The sequence below is a fragment of the Dama dama genome, chromosome 9 (assembly GCF_033118175.1).
Source record: "Dama dama isolate Ldn47 chromosome 9, ASM3311817v1, whole genome shotgun sequence".
In the NCBI taxonomy this organism is placed as follows: domain Eukaryota; kingdom Metazoa; phylum Chordata; class Mammalia; order Artiodactyla; family Cervidae; genus Dama; species Dama dama.
In genome coordinates this window covers 46,120,740-46,138,996 of record NC_083689.1, presented here as the reverse complement: position 1 = coordinate 46,138,996, position 18,257 = coordinate 46,120,740, and the positions used below count along the sequence as shown (strand labels likewise).

The 18,257-nt window shown below is 58.7% G+C and overlaps 2 protein-coding genes across 5 annotated transcripts in view; one reads left to right on the top strand and one right to left on the bottom strand.

Moving 5' to 3' along the window:
* Window positions 1–1,497, top strand: part of PLPPR3 (phospholipid phosphatase related 3) — a 43,791-nt gene extending 42,294 nt beyond the window's left edge. For all 3 annotated transcript variants that reach the window (XM_061151187.1, XM_061151185.1, XM_061151186.1), the window contains one exon: window positions 138–1,497. In XM_061151187.1, coding sequence (XP_061007170.1) covers window positions 138–1,490 — 1,353 coding nt within the window. In that variant the 3' untranslated portion in view covers window positions 1,491–1,497. The remainder of the gene's footprint in view (window positions 1–137) is intronic.
* Window positions 1,498–1,788: 291 nt separating this feature from the next.
* PTBP1 (polypyrimidine tract binding protein 1) lies at window positions 1,789–12,486 on the bottom strand. 2 transcript variants are annotated; one of them, XM_061151188.1, is made up of 15 exons: window positions 12,350–12,486; window positions 10,080–10,110; window positions 7,578–7,653; window positions 7,237–7,409; window positions 7,012–7,158; window positions 6,755–6,925; window positions 6,567–6,677; window positions 6,319–6,493; window positions 6,099–6,176; window positions 5,360–5,508; window positions 4,235–4,268; window positions 3,753–3,845; window positions 3,447–3,663; window positions 3,228–3,305; window positions 1,789–3,143 (listed from the first exon to the last, which is right to left on the bottom strand). In XM_061151188.1, the coding sequence occupies exons 1-15, from the start codon at window positions 12,355–12,357 to the stop codon at window positions 3,011–3,013; spliced, it is 1,674 nt and encodes a 557-aa protein (XP_061007171.1). In that variant the 5' UTR covers window positions 12,358–12,486; the 3' UTR covers window positions 1,789–3,010. The 2 variants fall into 2 exon arrangements, with proteins under 2 accessions (XP_061007171.1, XP_061007172.1); XM_061151189.1 differs by lacking the exon at window positions 6,099–6,176.
* Between the last annotated feature and the right edge of the window lie 5,771 nt (window positions 12,487–18,257).

Below are 18,257 nucleotides of genomic sequence, written 5' to 3'. Positions count from 1 at the left end.
TAGCCAGAGGCCAGAATTTGTCCTGTGGGGAGAAAGGTGGACTTCCCCCTCTCTGACCCCCAAGGCATATCTGTGGCCCAGTGGGGACCCTGGTCTCCAGCCACAGCCCTCACACCCAGTCCCCATCTCATCTCTAGGCCTGCCATGCAGTGGGCAACTTCCAGGCCCCACCGGCAGAGAGACCAGCGGCCCCAGTGCCAACTAAGGACGCGCTAAGGGCCCTGACCCAGCGGGGCCACGACTCAGTGTACCAGCAGAACAAGTCCGTGAGCACCGATGAGCTAGGTCCACCCAGCCGGCTGGAGGGCGTGCCCCGGCCTGTGGCCCGCGACAAGACCTCGCTGGGCAGCCTGAAGCGGGCCAGCGTGGATGTAGACCTGCTGGCCCCGCGCAGCCCCATGGGCAAGGAGAACATGGTAACCTTCAGCCACACACTGCCCCGTGTCAGCACGCCCTCGCTAGACGACCCCGCCCGCCGCCACATGACCATCCATGTTCCACTGGACGCCTCCCGCTCCAAGCAGCTCATTAGTGAATGGAAGCAGAAGTCGCTGGAGGGCCGAGGCCTGGGGCTGCCAGACGAGGGCAGCCCTGCACACCTGCGGGCGCCCGCAGAGCCCATGGCTGAGGAGGAAGAAGAGGAGGAGGAGGAGGAGGAGGAGGAGGAGGAGGGGGAGGAAGGGGGTCCAGCACCTCCCTCACTGTACCCCACAGTCCAGGCTCGGCCAGGGCTCGGGCCACGTGTCATCCTGCCGCCTCGGGCTGGACCGCAACCTCTGGTTCATATCCCCGAGGAGGGGGCACAGGCAGCAGCTGGCCTCTCCCCCAACAGCAGCGCGGCTGTGCGGGCCAAGTGGCTCATGATGGCTGAGAAGAGTGGAGCTGCGGTGGCCGCAGCCTCGGCCCAGCCCCGTGTGGCCAACCCACCCCGGCTGCTGCAGGTCATCGCCATGTCCAAGGCTCCAGGTGCACCTGGCCCCAAGGCAGCCGAGACGGCGTCCTCATCCAGTGCCAGCTCCGACTCCTCCCAGTACAGGTCCCCGTCTGACCGCGACTCTGCCAGCATTGTCACCATTGATGCACACGCACCCCACCACCCTGTGGTCCACCTGTCCGCGGGTAATGGGCCCTGGGAGTGGAAGGCGGCAGGAGTCGGGTCCAAGGGGGTGGAGGGAGAGAGTGGCTATGAGCTGGGGGACCTGGCCCGCAGCTTCCGCGGTGGGGCCAAGCCCCCGGGCATCTCCCCAGGCTCATCAGTCAGTGATGTGGACCAGGAGGAGCCACGGTTTGGGGCCGTGGCCACTGTCAACCTGGCCACGGGTGAGGGGCTGCCCCCACTGGGTGCAGTCGATGGTGCCCTGGGACCAGGCAGCCGGGAGTCAACGCTGCGGCGCCAAGCAGGCCTGGCGCTTGGTGATAGAGAGGTGGCAGAGGCCGAGGCCGAGAGCTACTACCGGAAGATGCAGGCTGCCCGCAGGTTCAAGGACTGAGGGCGGGGATGGGGGGTGGAGCAGGGGGTCCTGGTAGACAATAAAAGGTGATCCTGGAGAAGAGCTCGCAGTCTGAGTCTTTCTGGAGTACTGGGTGTAGGGGTGGGGCTGAAACCCCCACACATGAAGGATGACATGGCCGAGTTTACAGAAGAAGAAGCAGCAGTGAAACCAACAGGCCCAATAAAGAGGGGAATCGAGTGCAGGATACAGAGAGTTTATTCAGAGTCCAGTACAGACTGGCCAGACCGCCTTCTACATGTGGACAGGAAAAAAGAGCCTACAGAAAAGGTAGGAGTTGTTATAAAATCGCTTTAATTCAGTTCTCTCTGCATTACAAGCCGGCAGCGGGCGGGGCCTGCCGTGCTCCTTACAATACTGAGCCTGTAATTGCTGTTATCAAAATATACATCTGTGTCACCATAAAAAACCGCATTTGCTGCCCCTCACGTCTTACAACAGGTATAAAAAATTATAAATATTTACACCCTTGTTCCACCCCGACATGGAAACTTGAGGCCCAGGCCCCGAGTGAGGGCCGGCCAGCAGAGGCCTGCGTACAGGGCACCCCTTGGACCCGTGAGTGCAGGACGAGGCATGAAGACCGGAGGGGAGGGCTGCTGCCCCACCTCCTGGGGTCCCAGCATTAGAGGCAGGAAAATAACAGAAACAAAACTTTGGTCCAAAATTTGCAGGAAAAAAAGTAACCCTGAAAGTTGAAGAGCACTTGTCCTTGGAGAAAGGACAGTCAGGTGTAAGGCATCGGGCGGCAGATGCCGGCCCCGCTGTGTCTGCCCTGGAAACTAGATCCTGCCCTGCGACTCAATGACAAGGAACAAAATAAAAGTACAGTATACAAGGTCATACCACAAGGAAAAAGTTTAGGTTACACTCATACCATTTTTATCATCTTGCTATATAAAAAGTTACTTAAAACTATTTCTTTTGCATATAAATGAAAAAGATTAGAATATTTGGTCAACTGGAAATATTGCTAGGCACAGGTGTCTGCAGCTGCATTGAAGCATAATACAGAGATTACAGTGAAAACAAAGCTGAAGAAGCAACAGGGAAGGGTCCGGGGAGGCCCCAAGGCTGGGGGAGAATCACACACTTGATTGAAGGATTGGGTGGCGGCCACAGCCCCCCACCACACCAGGCACATGATCCCAGGGGAGGCTGACCCCGCAAGCTCTGCCAGAGCAGCGGGTTTAAGGCACAAGAAAGCCGAGTGGGGGTTTAGGAGCGCCCGCCCTGCAGGCAGCAGAAGGCACGGGCAGGGGCTGGGCGGGTGGTGCCGTCCACTGTCACCAAGAGCCTGAGGCTGGCACCCCACCTCCCCAAGGTGAGCAAGTGAATTAGATTTAATTTCTTTTAAAAACAGGTAAACTGATTTCTCTTTTAAAAAAATAAAATCTCTGGTCTTTTAAGGTCACTTCAGCTGCTTTTTAAAGTGGCTTTTTATCTGGAATGATGGAAGTTGTCGCCGGCTGCCCGGCAGGCTGGTCCTGGGTGGCGGCCTAGATGGTGGACTTGGAGAAGGACACCCGCAGGTGGTGGTTCTCACCCAGGTCATGGTTGTGCAGGTCGATGAGCGCCTGGATGGCCTCCTCCACTGAGCCCATCTGGATCAGCGCCATCTTGCGGTCCTTCCTGCAAGGGGTGGGGGAACACAGGTATGAGGAGCCGCAAGGGGCCAGGGAGACTGGGGACAGTGGGGGAGGGGGCTCTGCTCACTGGAAGAACTTGAACCCTTTGACGATCCCGCCGTTACTGGAGAAGAGAAGCTTGAGGTCATCCTCAGAGATGGAGGGCCTGCAAATGGAGAGAGGTGTGAGCCTGTCTGTGCAAGGTCAAGATCATTCCCTCAGGACAGGAATGTCCAGGGATGGGTGAGGGCCCCAGAAATGAGGTATCATAAGATAATGGCAGCATCTGAGAGACAGAGGCACTCACGGGATGTTGGAGAGGTGCAGAGTGGCCGAGGGTGGGAAGATGTTCTGGAAGTTCTTGGAGCCAGGCTTCTTAAAACGGTGCAGGGGTGAGTTTCCATAGTCCTTGGTCAGGCCCTGGTCCTCCTGGCCCTCGCGGGGCAGCTGCACGCTCTGGTGCTTAGAGAGTGTGATGCGCACTGGCTTTCCGTGCAGCTTGTGCCCATTGAGGTGGCTCATGGCTAGGGTGGGTGGGTGGGGGGAGACAGCACACGTGACCTGAGGGCCCTGGGCACCACCCACAGCCCCGCCCTCCCGGGCCACCCCTTACCCAGCTGGGCCTGGCTCCCGTCGGCCATCTGCACCAGGGCGTTCTCCTTCTTGTTGAACAGGACCTTCACGCGCTGCACATCTCCATACACGCCTTCAAGAGCACAGGGACAGGGGGCTGAGCCTCAGGCCCCAGCCGCCCACCCGCCGTCCCCGCGACCCACACTCCCACACAGGGCTGGCTCTCCCCAGTTTGCTTATTCTGCCTCTGAGAACCTGTCTAGACACAGGGAGCATGACTGGGAGGGCTGCCTTCCGCAAAGAAGCCATAAAATCCAGGAAAGGTCAATTGCCAAGGAACCATCCTGTAGCATGCTACCGACACATTTACGCTGCCAAGGGCATGCGGGCAGGGAACCGTGCTCTACAGAGTCCAGATAAATACGCAACCGCAGCCCAGGCCGCACGCGTCGGAATCTCAGGGCGTAACGACCACCTCAACTACATGAAAACAAGGTAATAAAAGTGTGAACGATAACATACCGAAAAGAATAAAGAGGCTTTGGGGTGTGACTCTCTTTAGAGGACAGCAGAGCAAGGCAGCGAGGGACAGGGAAAGGGAGAGGTCAGGGGGCGAGTTGCCAATCGTCCACCACGAGGAGGCAGCCCCGCAGGCGTGCAGGTTGATGGATGATGAAGTTGTCAGGATGTTAATATTCAAGGGCAGGTTGGTTTCCGGAGAGCAGGGTTTGAGGGGGAATTTTGTTTTTTTATTTATTTATGGTTTTGTTTTGTTTCAAGCAACAACAGGAAGCAGAAGTACCGTGCAGTCAGTTGGCAAAGAAATTCCGGATCAGGGCAAGAAAAAAAATTGGGAAAGGGGAAGGGGAGAAAAGAAAAAAAGTAGCAAAAACACAGGTCAGTAAATACATAAGAAAACACGCGGTGCCCCATCAGTCAAGACCACACACATTACAGGCCACACGCCAGGCAGACAGCCGGAGCACCCTCCGCAGGGAGGAGGTGGCGCCTGCTGGCCCCCCACTCGCTCCCCCAACCAGGCCCTCCAGGAACCGTCTCCTCAGCCTGCACCGGAGCCTCCAGTCAGGCTCGCCGGGTGCTGCGAGCGGACAGCTTGACCAGAGGAACTGGGACAGGACTGGGGAGACTGAGAGTCACACGAGGTCAGACAGGCAGGAGAGCAGCTCATTAAACAAGAACCCCGTCTCTCGAGAAGCAAATACTGAGCCTCGATCACTGGACCCCAGCTCCCTGAGCTAACTAACCCAGCCCCGAGACAAGCCAGGCCTGGCTGCACCTCATGGACTGGCAGGTGGCCTCAGCTTGCACCCTCCTCTCAAGGCGCCCCTCTGCACATCAATGTTCGCTAGGCTGGAAATTTCAAGTTCGTTCTCGTGTACCAAATACTTCAACTCTCAACATCATGAAATTAGAAACATAAATTAAGATGTTAAGGAAACAAGAGAACTCCAAGCACTGCGGGAAAGGAGGCAGCAGTGAGTGATGTCAGCGCAGAGAGGAGGATGGGGACGCCCGCGGGCATGGCTGGGCCTGGACCAGCTCCAGAGCCCAGTGCCCGCTCAGAGGCTTCATCTGCACTACGACTGGGGGCACTCCCAACTCCTAATTCCCGGAGGCGTCACATACCTCGGGGTTGAGGTTGCTGACCAGAAGGACAGAGTTGCCTGCCCCCGCCAGGCCCGGGATGGCGATCCGGCCTGCTGCCGCTGCTGCTGCCGCCGCTGACGGAATAGCCAGAGGGGCCAAAGCCCCATGTACATTAGGGACAGAGAGACCTGCAGGGCGAATGGGGTTAGCTGAGTGTGGTGCCCAGTCTCCACAAAGTAATCGGTCTTGCCCATCCTCATGCAAACAGAGACACGGGGGGGTGGGTGGGGGCATCAGCCTGGCCCCCAGCCCTGCGACCCTCCTTGCTCCTCAGAGCACACCATACTGGCCTGACCACCTATATGTGCCAACAACACAGAAGACTCAGGCTTCTTGGATGCAGGATCGAGCCCGGTGGCCTTGGCCGTGCGTGCACGCAGGTGCCCGTCACCATGCAAGCAGCATGCCGGGCGGAAGAACAGGCTCAGGACTGTTCCGCGTCTGGGTGCCTGGCCCCCAGGAGGGACACTCAGGTGTGCTCACCCAGTGCATGCCGCTCCGCTTACCAGGCCGCTCAAAATGCACTACTAGGGGCGCATCCCTTCAACCACAGGCGCTGGTCCTCAGCGGGCTCAGCAGCCTGGGAACGCCTGCCCTGTCCAGACTCCGCGCCCAGGAGGCTGGCCCCCCGCACTGCGCCACGTTGGCCGCCGGGGAAGCAGAGCTACTGGTGAGATGTGGACATGCAGAGGCGGCCCTGGGGCGAGTGTGTGAGTACCTGCGGCTTGAGGAATTGCAAAGGTGGGAGGGAAACCAGCTCCTGCATACGGAGAGGCTGACATTATACCAGGCGCACCTAGAAACAAACGAGACACTAATCATCGCACCCACGGGTGCGAGCCGGCTGCCAGGGCCCCACCCACAGGTGCGGGGTGGGCTGTGCGGGCGCCTAGCCTGAACTACGAGTCCTGCCCGGGCGGCCTGCCCCCGGGTCTCACCAAAGGCAGCAGCCATGGTCTGGTCCAGCGAGGGCTGGCTATCCCCGGACGGCAGGTCAGGGCGCGTGTAGTCGCGGCTCTTGTCGTTGTTGTACTTGACGTTGAGGCTGGTGAGCTTGGAGAAATCGATGCGCAGTGTGCAGCACGCGTTGTAGATGTTCTGGCCGTCCAGTGACTGTGGGGACAGCGAGGAGGCTGTCAGCAGGCGCCTGGCGGCCAGGGGCACCACTGCCCTGGGGACCACTCACCAGCTTGGCGTGCTGGGCGCTCATGGGGTCAGCATATTGCAGCAATGCCTGAAACTGGTTGTTCTTAGTGAAGGTGATGATCTTAAGAACAGTGCCAAACTTGGAGAAGATCTGTGGGAGAAGGTGGTGGGTCAGCCTGGGCCCAGGCACCAGCCCCACTGCCCAGAGCTGAAGCCCAGTCCCCTCACCTGGTGTAGCACGTCCAGGGTCACTGGGTAGAAGAGGTTCTCCACGATGATCCTAAGCACAGGGCTCTGGCCAGCCATGGCCATGCCTGCATCCACCGCTGCGGCCGAGGCTGCCAGGGCCAGGTTTCCTGACTGGACTGAGTTCACAGCCTGCAGGGCCGCCTGGGCCCGCTGTGGGGACAGGACTGTGAGTCCCCCAGCCTCAACCCCGCATGCCCCACCCTGCCCCCACCCACCCACAGCTGAGGGTGCCGCACCGCCTGGTTAGGGGAGCTGTCTGTCTTGAGCTCCTTGTGGTTGGAGAACTGGATGTAGATGGGCTGGCCGCGCAGCACAGGCGTCACCGACGTGTAGTAGTTCACCATGGTGTTGGCGGCCTCTTCTGTGTGCATCTCAATGAAGGCCTGGACATGGTAACAGGGTGAGCCAACTCATACCAGGAATGCCTCTGGGATCCACCCCAACTGGCCCGGGCCTTGTACCTGGTTCTTCCCTTTCAGCATCAGGAGATTGGTGACCTTTCCGAAGGGCAGCCCCAGGGAAATGACCTCCCCCTCGGTGACGTCGCCGGGCAGCTTGCGGATGTGGATCACCCTGGAGGGCACGCCTGCACTCCTGCTGTCCCCCTTGAACTTCTTGCTGTCATTTCCATTTGCTGCAAAAAAGCACTGTGAGTCACATAGGGCACCCCAGACTCCCTCATAGTGGGGCCCTCCCCGGCACCGGGAGGCTTCCGGGCTGAAGTGATCCCCACACCTGGCTCCCAGGACTGTGAAGGAGGCAGGCGCAGGGACCGGGCAAGGTGGTAGGTGGGTGGGGTTACCTGTGGACGCCGAGGTGCCGCTCATGATAAAGGGTCCGTTAGTGACACAGGCAGAGAAGAGCTCGTCAGATCCCCGCTGCAAGAGAGGCGAGGTAAACCAGTGTCCTGGCTGCAGCCCGACCCGCCCTACCAGGGCCCACGGTCCCCCCAGTTCCTTTCCCGCCTGTGGAGCCCTTGGGGCTCTCCCCAGGCAGGGACAGAGGCGGTCCCCTCCAAGGCCTCTGCGCGTCATGGCCACCTCCACCTTCCCTCTCCCCACTCCCCCCACCAGTGTCTGGGGTCTGCGTGGCTCAGGCTCACAACCCATGAGGACAAAGCCCCCTTGTCCCACCGTGGCCACCCGCAGGAGTATGTCCTACTTTCCAGTCTGAGGAAACCAGAGCCCAGCGACCAGAAACGCCACCTCTCCAGGCAGCAGGCACCTTGGTGACAAACAGGCTCCCCAACTGTCCTGTGGGCGAGCTCCCAGCCCATATCATCTCCAGAATTCCCTTGATTGTTAGTCTCAACCTAATAGAATCAACTCCCAGAACCCCTTGAAATGCTGCTTAAGCAGGGAGAAAGGCAGACAGCCTCCTGCCAGCTGGGCGATGAGACCCCACCAAAGGGCCATCCGCGTGTGATTTCCTCGATACACGAAATCAGTGCCTGGCAGGAACAGGAGACTAGCCGCCGCCCTCCCAGCCTTGACCCTTCTTCTCCCTCAACCTGTCTTTCTGCCAGCTCGCCCTCCTCACATCAAGGACACCTTATCTCTGCCCTTCCCCTAAACTGCCAGCCAGTTCAGCCACTTACAAACAAGTAGGCTCCATGTCCAGGACACCTCCCCACCTTCCATGGTCCAGCGCTGAAGTGCCCCAGAGCCCCTTCAGGCGCTGACCCCCTCCCCAGCCCTCAGAACAGAAAGTGGGCACAGCCAGGCCAAGGCCATGGGGCTAATGTTCTGGACCTCCTCACTGCCAGACCGCCAGCTATAGGCATGCTGCGGAAACCAGACCCCAGGCTCCCCAGCACCCAAGGCTGCTCAGACCACTGCTTGGTTTTAATGTGTACAGGTTGGAGTTGGATGTAAATGAAGCAAAATGTCAAAAGCCCGACCGGTGCAGGCAGACCTGCCCCATCATGCCTTTCTTCACTGCCCTGGCAGAGGGGGACCTGGATGCTTCCAGGTTCTGGACAGCCGGCCAGTTCCAGCCTTAAACAAACCAGAAACCAGGTGGGACACACCTGAGCCTCATTCTCACCTAAGTGGCAGGGAAGTTGACTTGGAGGCCAACCAATTCCTCCCCTCAGCTCACAAAAGCCCCCTGGCCAGAGCTGGACAAGAATGGACAGGGCATCCAAGTAGCTCCCACATGGACGCCAGCTGCACCACATTTAGAAAGGGCATCTCAGCTCCTGTCAACAGGTGATGCACAGGGAAGAGCTCCCTCCTGAGGGGGGCGTTCTGAGCCTCAACTCCCTTTTCACAGCAGACTGCCTGGCATGAATACCTATGTGGTCTGCCCACCTGGCAACCCCCCCTCCCCCCAGCACAGTGAAGTGCAGGTAGTGACCAGCGGCTCAGCAGGGACTGCCCACTGGGGCGCAGACAGCGCACGCGGACAGAACCCTGGGGGGACAAAGGTTAGGCCAAGCTACACTGAAGCCCCTGCTCTAAAATCAACTCAGCACCACCAGGAAGCCCCCGAAGCATGCCCGGAGCCAGGTACAGCAGCAGCTAAGCACTACTAACACCCCAACACTTGTCACTCAGGGCACAGCTCGTGCTTATCCTGAGAGAGGGGGCCCAGAATGCCCTCCCGGAGGCACCCACGCTGGTGCACCCTCAGCCTCTGGAAGCAGCCTGGCTGGATGGGCCCCCACAGAAACAGGGGGATGGGGGTGTCACCATGCCAGTTACAAGCACACCTGGATGAGATCCCCCTCCCTCCCTCCTCTCGCCACCAAACAAACAGGTTTTATCTGCAGGAAGATCAGGAAGGCTGGCGTGTGAAGAGTCCACCTGGGAAAACCGAAACCAGCCCAGGCCCCACAGCCAGAAACTAGCTGCTGCCTGCTCCCAGGGATAATAGGCCACCCCCAGGGCTGAGGAGGACACCCAGTCTCTGCCAGCGAGGCCCCCTTCTCAGAACAAAAGTGAGCTCAATGAGAACATCCTCAGAAGCAGCCTCCATCTGCCCCAGAGCCCCCAGGGATCCACCCAACCCAGGTCCACCCCTTAAACCGCCTGGGGAAGAGACTTCCACTTTTTCCACTTGAAACTGTAAAGAGTCCCATCAGCCCGCGGGCATCCCACCTCCAACCAGGTGCTGTTCTGGACTTCAGGGTAAAGGTCCTGAAGTCAGGGCGGGAGCCCCTCACCTCAGAGGAGCTACCCACCCCACACTCCTACCACAGAGCAGGCTGTGGCACAGCCCCCCTACCCCCAGCCCAGCAATGGGAGCACACAGGCCTCAGAGTGAAGGGGCGGAAGGAGAAAGCGACGTCCCCAGTGCCTACCTTTGTACCAACTGCTATGTCTGGGACGATGCTGCAGAGAGAGAGAAAAGGAGACATCAGCAAGGAGCACTCACCACATGCCAGCCACGTGGGCTCCAGGGGCGGCACGAGCCCCCCACTCCAAGACTTCAGCAATGAGAAGGCTTGGGGAAGGGAAGGGAGGTGTCCTCCCTCTAATCGCCACTTGAAAAGGAGCCATCATTGTCCTCTGGCTCCTTTACCCTCCACCCTCCCTCCCTCCCTGCACAAGACCCCAGCCCCGCCTCCGATGCATCCAAAGACAAAGACACCCCCTCCGCAGGCCCTTGGAAAAACACTAGATGAGATTAAGATTGAAATGCTGTTGCTTGCTTTCTAGAAAAGAGCAGTGCTTGGGAGACGTTTCCAGCAAAGGGCAGGCTAGTGCAAAAGCAACTCAGGGGCCCAAGGTTAGAGCTGCCGCCCCAGGGGATGAGAAGGGGTCGACCCAGTGGAAAGGATCAGATAAAACTGACAACAGTTACTCATCAATCGGGGTCCATGTGACCTGCTGGGGAAAGTGGGGTGTGACTGCCCCAGGCTCCAGGGTCCTGCAGGCCAAGCCCTCGGGACAGTAGAGCCCTTGGAGGGTGCCACCTAAAGACTCAGAAAGGGTCTGCTCAGGAGAATTTAGCCAGCTACGCCCCACCAGGTCATCTGGCCACCAGCCTGCCATCACAAGAGACCAGAGCCTCCCGCGATGTCACATGTCCCCTGGCCAAGCCTCTGGCGGACAGAGGCCCTGGGGCCACTGCCTGCAGCATCGGGCTCAGGGTTCACCACAACCTGGGATCCGGCCCTCCCACAGCCTCGCCAGCTTGTGCCTTGGGACTGCCACTTCTTCCCCACAAAAACCTTAAAAACTAATGTCAACGATTTTTAAAAAATCTTACTAAGCCAAGAAACAACTTCCCAGAAAAACAAAGAATGAAAAGCACGCAGTTTCCCAACTGCTAACCCAGAGCGGCTGGCGGCTTCCTACTCAGGGAGGGCCGCAGACGCAGGAAGTGTTTCACAGAAGATGGCCTTTCTGCAAAAGGTCCCCCGACTTTCAAAAAAGCAGGCCAAACTGCAGCTGCACCAGCAGGCCAGGCCCGGCTGCCTAGGCAACCACACCACCGACCAGAGGCCGCAGACGCACCCCAAACCACGTCTCCGTGACGAGGAAGGGAAACTCTGAAATTTGACCAGGGCGCCAGGAGAGCTCTTCCCAACGGGCTCGACCGGCGGGCTTCCCAGCTCCCGGGTCAGGACGGGGCTTCTCTGGGAAGATACGTCCCAGCCTAAGCGGACTGCAGAACACGAGATCAAGTTCCTCCTGTTGCAGCAATTTTTCTAAAAGGCTAACCTTAATTCAGCCTGCAACCTATCATTTCAAACCCGAGGCACCGAAGGCACGTGACCCTCCGGGCACTGGTAACCGCCCGCCCCGCCCGGTCGGGCCGACAGAGGAAGGAAGGCTGGCTCGAAGCTCCCCATCACAAGACACCCGCAACTGCTCCCAGACGCTTCCCGCGGGGCCCAGACGAGAGCGCAACTCCGCCGGGTTCTACTAGCTTCCCAAGGCGGAGCCAGGCCGCTGCACTGCCTGCGCCGACACCTCCGCACGCGTGGAGCGGGCTCAGGTCCGGGGCCGCCCCGCCCCCAAGGCGCCCGGGGCGCCACCCCGGGACGCCGGGCGGGAACAAAGGGGGCGGCGGAGGGCCCTCGCCCTTCCGGGCGGGAGGGCGGCGTCTCCAGCCGCACCCGGGCCCGCGGCGGGCGGGGGAAGCCGGAGTAGAGTCCGCGCGGCGGGAAAGGCCGCGCACGCGCGACAGGGCTGCCGAGAGCGCGCGGAGCCGCGCACGCGTGCGGGGACCTCAGGGGGCGCGCAGAGACTGTACGGGGCGCCGGAAGGGCCACACGGCGGGCAGAAGGCGGCGCGTGCGTCTGGGGCCCAGACGGGAAGCGGGAAGGGCGGCGCGGCCGCCGCGTGCTCTCGGGAAGGGCCGCGTGGGCACCGGAAGCAGACAAGGCTCGGTCCGGCCGCCCCCACCCCCCCGATCCTTACAGCCTCTCGCCCGGCCACCCCTCCCGGGGCGCAACCGCGCCAGGATTGGGGGGAAGGGAGAGAAATCCCGGCGGCGCCCGAGGGCCTGGAGTGGAGGCGGAGCGGCGCCCCGAGTGTACCGCCCCGAAGAGGCCGGGGCGGCGGCGAGGCAAAGGCTGGATCGCGATATAGGCGCCGGGTAGCGCGAACCAGCACTACTCACCCGTCCATTGCACACACAGGAGACCCGCGGGGGACGGAGTGGAGGCGCCGGAATAGCAGGAACCGACCCAACGGCTCCGAGTTATAGACTCACAAAATGGCGGAGACGCCCGAACACGTCCCCCGCGCGCTCTGCCCATTGGCTCCCGCCGCGCAGATGGGCGGGGCGAGCGCCGTCGGACCCCGCCAGCGCCTCCCAATGGCTAGGAGGTCGCTCGAGGGGTGGGCCCAAGAACAGTGGCAGGCAGGCATTGGATAAGGCGGCCGTCCGTCAGAGCTCGAGGCGGAAACGGCCGGTTGAGTCGGAGGAGGTGGGAAGAGGTGAGACCATGTGATGGCGCCAGAGCCAGTTAGCGGAGCTGACCTCTTTTGTGGGGCTTTGCGGGAGAAGCCATCTTGGGAGTGGGTACGTGGCGGATCAGGCGGTGGGAAGCGTGCTTTCCCCAGCCTCCCGCCATCTTGCAAACGGGCAGAGACCACCTCGACCTCGAGCGTGATGTCAAAGGGAGGCTCACTGCCATCTTGAAGTCGGGCAGGAAACCTACAGGGCTCCATCTTGTTTGTGGGCACCTGGCCGAAGTCCTTTCGAGTTCAGACGTCGCTCAGGTTAGCGAGCAGAGCAATGGCAGCGGCTTAAGGCGTTCTAGAGACGCCGGGGCTCTTTCCACTGCTGGCCACAAAGCCTGCGGCACGACGAGGCCACGGGTGGCCTTCTGTTTTTTGTCCGCCCCAGAGCAGCGAACCCTGACCACCATCCCCTCGCGTGACTGCAAGGGTGGGGAAACTGAGGTCCGGGTCGCACGGCGAAACCCGCCCTGCCTGACTGTAATGGAGGGAAACGAGACCCGGGGTGCAGGGTGGACGCTACCCACCCGCCCAGCACGCAGGGGACCTGAGACTCGGGGCGCGCAGAGCCGACTTCGCCGTCCCGGGACGTTCGTAACGGGACGGGTCTCCATCTCGGGAGAGGAACACTGCAAACTTATCCCGGAGAACGCAGATACCAAGAGTGGGACAGGGCTGTGGCTGATAAGGGAGCCTTCAGGATAGGAGACGGAAACCAGGCGGCTGCGGGGGACGAGGGGAGAGGGGCAGGCGGAGTCAAAGAGGGCCCGCGGCGGTCCGGTCCAGTCCCCCAGACTTCTGGAAGCATCTGGGAGATGACGGGCATTCAGGGCTGGCGCAGTTCGAGCGTGGGGTAGACGTCCAATAAATAGAGGACATTGGCCTCAATACTGTTTGCTGTAAGTCGTGCTGAAAAGGGGAAATTTCAACTGGTATCAGCCTAGAGAAAAGAAATGACCCTTCTCGCTTCCCTAAGACGAGTTGCTTAGGGGCCCTTGCTCCCGCCTCTCAGGTCGGTTTAGCTTGGGCGAAGTCATGGCAACAGTGCCCATCTCAGGGCCGCGCGGGCCTGGATGGGGCCCAGGAGCCTTGGAGCCTGGCTCGAAGCCAGAGGGCTTTCTCGGATTGGGGGCGGCTGCCGATTTCCACGGAGGCCTCCGCCCTGAGGTCCTAGGCCGGCTGTGTCGCCGAAGGCCAACTGAAGCTCAGGAATGGCTAATCAGGAATGTCCCGGTGGATTTGGGCGAATCCCCGGCGCATTCCTGCGGATTGGCTGTCCCCAGGACTCCCATCGCCCTCCGCTCCGGGTACCACCAAGGGCAGCTGCTCATCTTTATTGCCTTAGTGACTGGTGTCAGGGACGCGCCCCCGCCCCCGCCGTGACAGCAGGGAGGATGGTTGGAGACGCGGGAGTCTCCGTGGACCAGAGGGAAAGGAGGGGGCAGCCACGTTCGCGACCCTCCACCAGATTACCAGCATGGATCTAAACGGTTGGAATCTATTCAAACCCACTTGTGATCACCACCGTCAAGGCTCAAGAAAGCCCAAGTCGACGTTGTGGCCCCACAGAGGCGCACGCCGCCAGCACCTTTCTGGTTTCTGACCTCATTTACATAGGCCTTCTGTGTAAGGCTGTTCCCTTAAGGAAGGTTCCTCCCTAAACCGACTCCCTCCTTCACTGCCTGCTGTACGGCAGGCCCCCTCATCAGAACAGCCTCCCCAGCCTTTCAAAACGGTTGAGGATTTCTGTCTTGCCTACCACCAGAACATAATAGGAAAAAGACAGCCCCTGCTCAAATGGGAAAAGTGCCACAAACTAGGTGACATAAAACAACACAGGTTTATTCTCACTCTGGAACTGAAGTGTCCACAAGTCCAAGCTCCCTCCAGAGACTCCAGCGGAGGGTCCTTCCTGCTTCCTGAAGCTCTGAGTGCCCAGGTGTCCTTGGCTTGTGACACATCCCTCCAGTTCCTGCCTCTGTTGTCACATGGTCCTCTTCGCCCTCTCTGTCCTTCCTCTGTGTGTCTCTAAAAAGAACCCTTGTCCTTGGATTTAGAGACCGCCGGGATGATCTCATCTCACCACGCTTCATCTCACCTGCAGACCATCTTGGGGTGGGGGGTTATGGGGGGATGGAGGATGTGGACACATTATTTTGGGAGCCACCCATTAGCCCAGGACCCCCTATGGAACCTGGATCAGACATGAAAGTTTGCTAGCAGGCCTTCCACATTTGCACAGAGGAGAGGTGTCCGGGGAGCCCCAGGGCCCCACGTTTCAGCTGGATCACTGCCCTGGTTCATGGGAGCTGGCTGGCCTCCCTGTCTGCCTGCTCCCTGCTCAGCTCGCCTGCCAGCTGCCTGCCTCATCAATGATTTAGACTGAATGTGCAAGGTGTGATCACCTTGCAATTGTCAGAATTCTGAAAAGGATACTTTTCAGGGCCTGAGCAAGGGAGGTGGGCCGGAGCCAGACGGGGGTCAGTGTCCCATGCACTGGCAGGGACTGCTGGGTCTTATCAGTATTTCTCTTTTCAGATCTGCTGGGGCTGCCTCAGTTTACTCCTTTGTCAACACGATGGGCAGGCCTGGGCCATTGCCCCCTTCCTCCCCATGGGCTTTCCCTAGTGTTTCAAATGGAAATGGCTGGGTTGTTCTAGAGTATTTGGTCCTGTGTTTATTCACTACCTTGATCACAACAGCGATAGCTGCCCCCGCCTCCCCGTGCACCCCCCAGCCCCAAGGTCTGGCCTCTTGCTAAGTTGCTTCAACCCTGTCTGACTCCGTGACCCTACGGGTGGTAGCCCGCCAGGCTTCTCTGTCCATAGGATTCTACAGGCAAGAATACTGGAGTGAGTTGCCATGCCCTCCTCCAGGGGATCTACCTGACCCAGGAATCAATCCCACATCTCATTATGTCTCCATTGGCAGGTTGGGTTCTTTACCTGGGAAGATCAGCCTCTCTGACTCATTTTCCAGATTTCTGTGGGACGGAGCCTTGAATGTGCTGACCTGAGAGGCTATCCTCAGCCCTTCCAGGCTGGAGCCCCACCCCCACCCCAGCCTCCAGAACTCGGGGGCAGAACAGACACGGAATGTTCACTCAGGCCTGAGAACACTCATGGGGGAATCTGCCTCCTGCCCCTTGACGGGGTTCCTCAGGAACAGCAGGTTCCCTGGCCCCAGGTCCTGAGGCCAACGTGCAAATGTTATCTGCCCAAACCAGCAGGCCAGCGGCTCCCTCCAGGAAGGACCCACTGTGTCCCCAGGCCCTGCCGGGACAGGAGCAACGCCAACCTCCCACCCCCCACCCGCCCATCCACACCCTTGGGAGCTCAGCCTGTGCCGGCGCCTCCCTACAGGCTCCGTTTTAACTCTAATCCTGTGAGTCAGAAATAGTCTCCTTTTCCCAAGCCCAGAGAGGCTGAGTGAGCTGCCCCGGGCCTCTCAGCCTGGAACCCCCACCCCCACCCCCACCTGCGCTTTACCCAGGCTGCCTTTATGGGGGCACCAAGGAGGGTGGGCAACAGTCTAGCCAGTCCTCAGATGGTCAATGTAGAGTTATCACCTGACCCAGCAATTATGGTATGTGCCCAGAAGAAACAAAAACAGATGTCCACACAAAACCTGAACATGCATGTCCGCAGCAGCGTGATTCACAACAGTCCCAAAGTGAAAACAACCCAGGTGACCACTGACAAACACAACGTGGTCCCTCCACACACAGGAACGTCTCTCAGCCATGAAAAGGAGAGAAACCCTGACACTCACTACCATGTGGACAGATCCTGAGAACACGATGCTCAGTGAGAAAAGCAGACACAGAAAGACACACAGGGTGTGATTCCGCTGAAGGGAAACGTCCAGAACAGACAGATTCAGACAGTGGGTTCCTGGCTGTCAGGGCTGGGAAAGTGGCTGTCGGGGGCTGGCATATCTTCCCCAGTGATGAATTGTTCTAAAATTGATCACTGCACAGCTCTGTGAATAAACTGAAAACCATTCAAGTGGCTAGGCAGTATGGATATGTGAATTATATCTAATAAATCTGTTTTTAAGAAATTATTAGGATAAAGACCAGAAATGACAGCACTGGTGAGGATGGGGCAGGTGAATGCTAAATGCTGCTGGGGAGCAGGCAGTGCAGCCACTTTGCAAAACAGCTTGGCAGTTTCTTAAAAGGTTGCCTGTATGCCTTCCCTAAGGTCAGGCACCTGTGCTCCTTCGTGCTTACACAAAAGTCAACAAAAACCCAGGCAAGAAACTCCATAGCAGCTTTGACAAAAGGACATAACAGACAAACACTGGAAAGAAAGGAGGTGAGCAACTGCCCAAAGGATGCAGAAGGGCTATGTGGTGTGTCCACTCAGGGGAGCCCATGCGGCAGTGGAGAAGCACAGAGACCAGCCAGGTAGACCTTCATTCCATGTGTACAAATGGAAGCTCAACATCAGGCACAACGCACCCACGGTGCCAGAAATCGGGATGGGATGCTCTTGGGGAGTCCGTGGCTAAGAATGGCAGCTTGAAGGGGTGTTTTGCTGCATGTAAGTTGCAGCTCAGTAAAAATTCTGCTTAGAAAATCCAGGTGATGGGACTTCCCTGGTAGTCAAGGATCCACTGTGCAGTGCAAGGGGCGCAATCACTCAGTCCCTGGTTGGGGAACAGAGATGGCACATGCCACAGGGCAGCTGAGCCCACTCACAACTAAGGCTAAACACAGCCAAATAAACATTTTAAAAAAGAAAGAAAATCCTAGTGATTGTCATCTTTCTCACATCCAGGGTCTGTAAAGTTGCAGCAAGTCCTGGCTTGGGGAACACAGATTCCCTGGTCCTAGGGGAAATGCGGGGTGAGTGAGGGTCCTTTGAGCCTCTCTGCTCAAAACACCATCACCAACTCGTCAACACACCTCTTGTTTGCTGCAAGTTTCTGTTTGAAGACCCCTTATTCAACATATTGACTCAGTGGCTAGCAGGGCTGTAGAAAGACTTATCCAAAAATATTTTTATCCAAAATCACCCACAAAAAGCCCTCCATGTGAAAAACCAGGCCCTAAACAAGCAAGGAAGAGACCCTAGCTTCCAGCCTGGGTTGGAGCCAGAGGCAGAGTCCTGGTTCCAGATCTCCTGGGCTCGGATGCCATGGTGTGTCCAAGAGTGACCACAGGAGCGCTGGCAGCATCGACTGACAAAAAAATAATACATTTTACAGATAAATGCAAATCAACTTCAGCAAGAAGCTGAATTCACAGATGCAGCATTTGTGAAAAACCAGAACATGCTATCATTTGAATCTGTGCCACCTGGTCAGGTGGCCACTGGTCCCATGTGGATTTTTTGTTTTAAATTTTTATTTATTTGGCCACCCCTTGTGGCTTGTGGGATCTTAGTTTCCAGACCAGGGATCAAATCCAGGCCCTCTAATGGGGGAACACTTGGAGTTTGGGCTCGTGTGCAGGAGGGACCCACAGAGACCCCACCAGGGGTTGGTTGGGTCCTCAAGGGATGCCCACATCCTGACCACTGGCATAAGGATCACAACCTTGTTTGGAACCAGGGTCT

What these genes read in the sequence shown, in the direction of transcription:
- PTBP1 (XM_061151188.1), bottom strand. An exon ending in TGCAATTCCTCAAGCCGCAG is followed by an intron (nt 5,509 to 6,098) that starts GTACTCACACAC and finishes TTCGCCCTGCAG; the next exon opens with GTCTCTCTGTCCCTAATGTA. An exon ending in TCAGCAACCTCAACCCCGAG is followed by an intron (nt 4,269 to 5,359) that starts GTATGTGACGCC and finishes TGTCCTCTAAAG; the next exon opens with AGAGTCACACCCCAAAGCCT.